General features: G+C 40.1%; 1 protein-coding gene across 1 annotated transcript; it reads right to left on the bottom strand.

Moving 5' to 3' along the window:
- Positions 1-4,925: 4,925 nt before the first annotated feature.
- Positions 4,926-7,805, bottom strand: lysmd4 (LysM, putative peptidoglycan-binding, domain containing 4). Its single transcript, XM_041037431.1, has 3 exons — positions 7,690-7,805; positions 6,053-6,330; positions 4,926-5,952 (listed from the first exon to the last, which is right to left on the bottom strand). Exons 2-3 carry the CDS (start codon positions 6,314-6,316, stop codon positions 5,398-5,400), a joined length of 819 nt encoding a protein of 272 aa, XP_040893365.1. The 5' UTR covers positions 6,317-6,330; positions 7,690-7,805; the 3' UTR covers positions 4,926-5,397.
- Positions 7,806-8,049: the final 244 nt, after the last annotated feature.

Genomic DNA, 8,049 nt, shown 5'->3' with positions numbered 1-8,049 from the left:
TTAGACAAATTTATACAGAGCATCATTTAATCTTCCGCTTTTTAATTATTCAAAGATGTGAAGTAAATCAATGCTTCTTTGTTTATTATGTGGTCAGAACACCTCAGGCACAGACAGCATGCCCAAACAATCTATAGTGAGGACTACGCGATACAACATTGTCAGTTTGGGACTAATTACTCATGTCTGAGAGGTGTCACCAAGATTCAAGAGGCAATAGCAATGAAAGACTACATAACTTTGTAACCCTCTTCATCTACTCTGTCTGTGTAGTTTGACTAAAACGGTCCCTTGAGTGAGGACCCCTCAAACCTCGGGTGGAATGTAAAACAGGTGCTGGACAATTGGTTCCTCCACCGCGGGGGCGAAAGAAAAACAGCCGCCCCTGCAGGAACATGACTGACAGAAAATCACATTCTCAAGCCAGCTGCGTCTCCAGATGATCCCTTACTTTTACTTACACAGTCACACTTCAGGGAGAACACAGAGCATGCATATAGTATATTATGTATTTTAATTCAACTGCAGGATCCACTGCATTAAAGCAAATGCACTCTAGCAGTTAAATATTCCTTGATAGCATGTTTTCTGATTTCTCTGGTGGATTCGTTTTAATAGCACAGATATATGTTTTTCATAAGACTAAATAGATGCTGATAAAAACATTAAGCAGTCTTTCCTTGACACCTTGTGTGTTCTTCAAGTGGCGCTGGAACATCTGGCATGGATTTATACTTTGAAATTCTGGCTGGGGATTCAAAGAATTTTTAATTGAATCCACTCTGAAGCCTGTGAGACTGAAATGTCTCCTGGCAAGAGCCTTCAAATGCATACTCATGTTGCTTTGTCATGTGACCTCTTTCACAGACTGAAATAGTTTTTTTTTTCACATTTTTTTGACTCCTGTGCCGAATTGATTCTTGTTTCTTTTTTTCATGTTGATGCATAAAAAAGTGTAAAGTAACTTTAAGAGTGGACAAACTTGAACAATTTAGCCTTGCTGTCAGAAAAGTATTAAAGTCCCAGTAAAAGTGAAACATGTATTTTATTTAAATCTGTTTCAACATATACTAGTTGTAGTTTTGGTTTGTCCGTGAAAGTCTACTGCTGCCTCCCTTCCACCAGTCCAGCCCTGACCATAGCACATACCGCCACAACACTAAACCTACTGCTGTGCAACAATACACACATTCACAGCCCACAGACAGCAAATTGCTTCTCTCATTCCCCACCACGCCCTGCCTTCGTTCTCAGCCACCTGCAAAACAAACTGTGCTGGAAATTTCACTACAAATTACCCTGTGTCTGCCAAATCCCCCGGGAGCGGAGGAAATCAAAACCTTGGATCTCCCTGCCCCCACAGAAACAGACATTAGCCTCCCTCGCACAGAAAATATCTTGACTGTATTTTGGTTTATAATACTAATAAGCATGTTTTTGTAATGTAAGAAATTCATTAAATCTACTTTGTTACATTTGTCTTACAGAATTTTATGGTTTCAGTTTCTACCTGTGAGTATAAACAGAGTTCACTTGGCTCTAAAATTGGAGAATAGAAACCACATGAAAGGTCCCAGTTTACTTTTGTCAGCACCAATATCACGGACAACCCTTACTTCTGTGGGCTTTGGGTCAACATGACATCGTGAAACTAAGCCTCCATTCCCACTAAGAAAGACTGAAAAGTGAGACCTGTTTCGCTTCAGGGGAAAATCAAAGGAAGGCACATACCTTAGCAGTGAATAATGATCAACAGCATAAACCCAACGGCATTTACATTATAAGGGCCACAGTGCCTCCTGGTGACAGCTCTGCAGAACTCCAAACAGACAGGAATGTCAGAGAGAGTGAGTCAGTGGCCGATGTGCCAGAGAGATGAGTGTTGAAAGCTCCTTGGAAAAAGGATTAGGGCTGTTTATGTTGGCCAAGTGGCCCGCTGCCAGCTGCTCAAGTGTGCAAACTTCTTAAAGCTGCAGAGCTTCAGTTTGGTCATGAATCTTTTCACTCTATTTGCCCTCCACCCAGACTGTATGGATGGTTGTGCTTTGTTCAAGGGGAAAGCCCCCTCCTCTTCAGCCCCCACCTCCATAAAAGCACACTCTACTCCAAAAATGTGCTGGATTCAAAACCAGCTTTTCTGTGACACCACCCACACACAGAGTATGCAGGAATATATTCTAGGTAGAAAAAAATATATGTTTACCGTAAATCTACAAACATTTCTTGTAGATTTTTTGTAATTTTTCAGTGGAATCTGACAGTTGTGTGTCTGTTCTGCTCATTGGCATTTACTGTTTAACACTAGTCAGGCACGGCACACTGTATTTGGACTGCTGAGTAGGAATCAGATTATATTAAGTAAATCTGTCTTCTACAGGAGCAGACTTGATATGGATTTCATCAAATAAAGAAAGGCAGGGAGTAGAAGTGTCCAGGTTGGAGGTAAAGGAAAAAGGAGGGGCGGGGGAGGCCCATGTATCAACAGTAGGGATAAGACTCAGCCTGGGAGATGGCCGCATGCCAGAGCTCTGCGGCCTGGAGCTAGATCAGAGCAGGGTTCGTGAGCTGTAGTTATGAGATGAGGGTCTCAGGTCATGGAATAATAAAAGACACAGGGCCTCTGCAGCAGTAGAGCTAGACTACAGCTTTTGTTCTTGAGTTGTAGAAAATGCTAATATGGTTTGTCCCCCCCCCCCCCCTCACTTGTAAGGTATATGGACTTGCACGAGTATATGCACAGGATATAAAATAATTTCCCACATATTCACACATTTCCTGGTCTACTAAGCTGTCCCTGTACCTTTGAATTCCTACAGGACTTACAAATGTCTCTTTGGGAGGCATCTTTGGATTTAAATGTAAGGTGCAAACTGTTTGGACAGCAGTGTATGTTTTTCTATCTTTCAACCAGAGTATCCAGGTTTAGACAGACTATTACAGCCAGACACTGGATTTACTATTAGTTTTAGCGGTGCTGCTTTGTTGCTGACCTTGTGCTTGGACTTCTGAGAGGGGGGAAGCAAAACAATTATTTTTTTTCCTTTGGGCCTTTAAACTCCTGCTGGTATTAGTGAGTGAAATCATGTTTAATTTCTACAGTGTTTTCTTGTACAGATGTGTGTATTGTTTAATTTGTAATCTGTTCATATTTAAGACACTGAGAGAGTGAACAGTGTACTAACCTACTACTAACCCTAACCCTAACCCTTAAGGTGAGCTTACCTTTTTAATTCAGTCAGTACATAATGGCAAATCTGAAGTTGGGCCTTTCAGTTGGTTTAGAAAGAAAACCATCTTTGTATGGTGTTGAAGTAATGTACCTCTTCGGTCAATGTTTAAAAAAATCACTATCACACTGGAATTGTTCCTCATATGCTTTTAATATTTAGACGTTTACTGTAAATACAACTTTGACAATGTTCAGTTTGTCCAGCTACACAACTCACATTTGAGTAAGTTGAGACTGTTTAATAAACTGCTGACTGACAGAAGTTCAGGTTCTCTATAAAGTGCTCTATTTAGCTTCTGATATGTAAAGTTCACTAGACCCTCCAACAGTGGGGGGCACTCAGAAGACGCTGAGGTGTAGCTGCTGCACAGGCTTTGCTTATCATTGTTTTCCAAAAACTAAGATTAAAAACCATTTTGACAATCACTTGTAATCCAAAAATCAGCATATCAACCACATAATCATCCTACATGCAGTTATACTCAGGAGCTGTCAAGACAAGACTGACTCCATCCCACCGAAAACAAACATACACTGCAGCAACACTGTTTGTGCCTGCTGCTATCTTTTGGTAACTGTGGGTACTGCAGGTAATCAAAGTTTCGTGTGTGTTTAAGTTGTGTATTTTCTGTAATGAGTGGTTTTATGCCAGTTCATTGTTTGTGTGTTTACAACCTAATTAAAAATAAGAAAGTGTGCTAAAATAATCTTTGTTGAAAATTAAAAAAAAAACAAGACACATGAACATGTCAGAGAACGTCAGACACTTTCACTCTATTGTACCACATACACTCACTTGTCACTTTATTAGGAACAGCTACCTAAAATTAATGCAGTCTAATACAGTAGTCCTGCAACAAATCCTCCCTTTTGTGATGTTATAATGTTCAGTTTGTGTTGAAACTGTGTTAAAGAGGTGCTGATTTAACCTGTATGATCATTGTGGAGGCTGCAGTTTGTGGCGCTGTTGCTGTAAACTGAGGAAGAATTTGTATTAAATAAAACATGGCAAATAAAAAAAACCAGAGAGTCTTACATATCCATAGCGTCAACTGTTCCATCTAAAATGAAACTTTTAATTTATCAATAAAATAATTTTTTACCAGTTTCATTAAATTAAAATACTTTAGACTTTTAAAAGTGCACCACCTGTTCACGGTGGACTCGACTACCCATCAAACAAAGTAAGATGGGAGTGTGCAACATCATATAAACTTGACAATAAAGGTTTAAGGCACTTTCTTACATCTCACACTTCAGGGAACTCATAGATGAGTAAATGTCATTTTCAAAATGCAACACATTTTCTTTTAAAGGCTGCACAGAGTCAAATGAAACACATACAATCTAAAAAGATAAAGTACACTGCATCCCATTGTTACTGTAAACACAATTCACACTTTTGGCATTGTCAGACCCAGAGAAAAGGCACGAGGTGCATGGCAATAACTCAACAAAGAACACACAGACACTACACACAAATAATGCTCAATGCTATGTATTATGTATTAAAGGTTTTATCTTATCTTATCTTATCTTATGTCAAATATAGTGTAACCTCACACAGTTTTGGTAACAGGAGAACACAATATATCTCCCATTTTAGCAGTTTTAAGGAAGAGGTTAAAAATACATTATTGTACCATGGAAAATCTATCTTTGATACCTGACACTGATATGATGACACTTTATGTGCTGACAGTGGCAGAAGGGCAGGTCATGATGAAGCCTAAACAAAAGCACCTTTTTTCAATTTTTTTTTTTTTGTGCCATGTGAGGAGCACCTGAAGAACTGTGATTCTAACAAACATCAAGAGGTTTTGCAAAGAAAACAGGATCAGAAATCCACTGTACCAAGAGTAATATTTCAGAAAACTGTACACTGCAAAAGCTGTATGAAATCCTGGTGCCCTACGCTGTCACAAAATCAATACAGTGTGCAGCTACTTCACTTCAATCTTCAATGCAACCACAGAAGTGTCTGCATCAACCATCACAGTTATAGTATAAGGTAAAATTCACCGGTATGAAATAGACACATAGTGGTATTGCACAGAGCTAACACTTTAAGGGATTTGGCTTTATCTTGATTGTCACATACTTCTGAGACCATCTAACCCAACAGACTTAATAAAATGATTGCTGGTTCTCTGAAATTCAAGTCTGCACTATCCTGGTTCTTGAGAATTCTCAGGTCCTCTTGCAGTGAGGCCCGTCCCCGAGTTGTTAGAAGAGGTGACGGATGAATGTAAAGAATCACTACCCTCTATTGGTGAGTTATCTTTTGTTTTGAAATAAATTACATAAAATAATGGCAGGACGATGCCTATCAGGAGCATGGCAACGACAGCATTCCACCACTGGATTCCCCAGTCTGCACCATGACTGGCCAGGCCCTGTCCTCTGAAACCAAACCTTTGCTCTTTTTCTGAGTTATCCAAGAAATCCTCGTCTTGATCATTCGTTGTCTGTATCAGTTTCTCAATATCATTATCCACCTCCATTAGAAATTCTGTGACCTCCTGTAGATGCGGTTGGGCTCTGGCTCTGTCATGAGGCTTCACTCTGGTGGTAGATGAATGTGGCATCTCTTCTTGAGGGTCACTTAGGTCTGTGTAAGTCTCTGTTAAAAGGCTGTGTTTCTGAACTGGTATTTTGATGGATGTCAGCGCAAATAAATCTTGTTCCTGCATGAGGTTGTTTACCCGTTTTATGTCTGCCACCTGTACCAGAAACAGGAATGAAGGTACATTATTATCAGCGTAGTACAATTATTCCAGAAATTATTAACAAAAAAGTCAGCAACTATCAAAAAATCTTTACCTTACAGCCATATTGTAGTGCAAGCTTGTTAAGATTGTCACCATCTAACACCTTACGCTCCAGCAGCTGGACATTCCTCAGTCTGTCCTGCTCCTGCTCTCGGAAAATTCGCGGCCTCATCTCCATGATGTTGAGCTCCTCGTCGTCGGAGGATGCAGCCGACTCATTCGGCCTCCTCTTGAACATATACACCTGGCCATCTGCACTAGCATGGACGTCCACTGGGGCCTGAAAAGCCTGTGGAACGTGCTCCCCTCGCCGCATGATGAAACACAAGCCTGTAGGGAATATTCCAGCTTCAATATTAAAAGTCAGGTTTTTATTTTTTATTTCTAATAAATATATATTTAACTGTTATACTTTCTCATACACTACACACACAAGTTTATACAGACTTATGTAATAGCTTATATGAATGTATAATTTTGTATATACAAACATACATGTACTCATTCATTTTCTATACCTTCTACCCCTATAGCCTATCCCCGCTGACTCTGGGCGAGAAGCGGGGTATACCCTGGACTGGTCGCCAGTCAATCACAGGGCTGACACACAAAAACAGACAACCACTCACGCACACAAATCTTCACATTGGATGAGCTATACTCAAAAGAATTACTGGAGTTTTTAAATATTAATCAATAAAGAAAATAGTTGTTAATTGTTGAATACTTTTTTAAAACCATGCTGCTTTTTCTTTAACAGACTCACAAGGTGCAAGAGTCAATTTTCATGCCAGCGCTGACTATAAATGTTTAGTGGAGGCACAGCACTGATGCGTTCACGGGAGCATTTCAGTGACTCAAACACAGTAGAGGTAAGCAAAGATTTATCCAACTGACTGACAGGAAGTTATGCTGTACTAGTAAATTTTACATCGCCAGGTTTCTATGTTGCATCCTTATTATTTTCTTATGTATCAAGAAAAGTATTGCCACAGATACATTTGACAATGTGCAAACCAAATAGTACTTATATCTGGAAAATCATGCAATAAATGTCACGTATCTGCTATGACAATGGTTGGTCCGCCTGGTCTTCATACCATAAACAAGTAGCATCGACAGCTCCTTTCTTCGGAGAGCCTCGGTGCGGTTGTTTATTCCGAGTGTGAATGATAACTTTTACACAGTTCTACACAAACCAAAGTAGTTTATTTAAACCGCACCTAGCAGTGACACCACCTTAGTCACCACACTTAACATTTTAAGCACTGACACTCGGTATTTACTTGACTCATGTCACAAACTAAGTTGGCTCTAACCACAACAATTTAGCGGTTCATCATATACCGCGAAATCCGGAATGAAATTTTCCCTAATTGTTAATTTTGAGTGTTTACAAGTACAGTGGTCGGAGGACGGAGCTCACGAGGAGCACTTGAAGGCAGCGTTAACGCTAGCTAACAGGCTAACGGTAGCTAATGCTAGCAGGTTAGCTTTAGTTCTCGCATGTGTTCAGCCACCGGCACGGTGGCAGAAAGCAAGTCAGCAAACTGCTTTACTCCAGCTTCAGCTACAGTTAGTTCATGTGGTTACAATTAGTTCATTGTTTCGAGACATGTACACATGTCTCGAAACAATACAGTTTCACAGACTTTTAAAACTCAGACTGCGCTGTCTCCATTCAGTTACCTTATCCAAATGTTTTAGCAAGAGTAGCGCAAGCCACCGCCTTCCCACGGCAGTCCGTCCCAGCTCGGCTTTCTAACATTACGACAGCAAGCGGTGGCAGCAGCTACTGGTTAGCCTACTTCTTCTTCTTTGTACCCTTTTCCTAATAGGAGTTGCCATAAACAGGAGATGAAATACCGCCACCTAGCGCTCTGGCATGTGACACAACACTAACGACATGATTTTTATTTCTCTCAAAAATAATTCAGTTAAATTATGATGATGCTGTTGATTGCTGTTTGTTTCTGTTGTTCACACCTGCAGTGTGTGATAAATGTACACTCAGTTGCCAGTTTATTTGGTACACCAAGCTAAAACTAA

This window comes from Toxotes jaculatrix, chromosome 5 (genome assembly GCF_017976425.1).
Source record: "Toxotes jaculatrix isolate fToxJac2 chromosome 5, fToxJac2.pri, whole genome shotgun sequence".
Classification (NCBI taxonomy): domain Eukaryota; kingdom Metazoa; phylum Chordata; class Actinopteri; family Toxotidae; genus Toxotes; species Toxotes jaculatrix.
This window is presented reverse-complemented; position numbering and strand designations above follow the sequence as displayed.

Excerpts from the sequence above, each read along its gene's own strand:
- lysmd4 (XM_041037431.1), bottom strand. The coding sequence starts at position 6,316 with ATGCGGCGAGGGGAGCACGTTCCACAGGCTTTTCAGGCCCCAGTGGAC. Across the intron at positions 5,953-6,052 it reads CACTACAATATGGCTGTAAG|GTGGCAGACATAAAACGGGT; the intron begins GTAAAGATTTTT and ends TTTCTGGTACAG.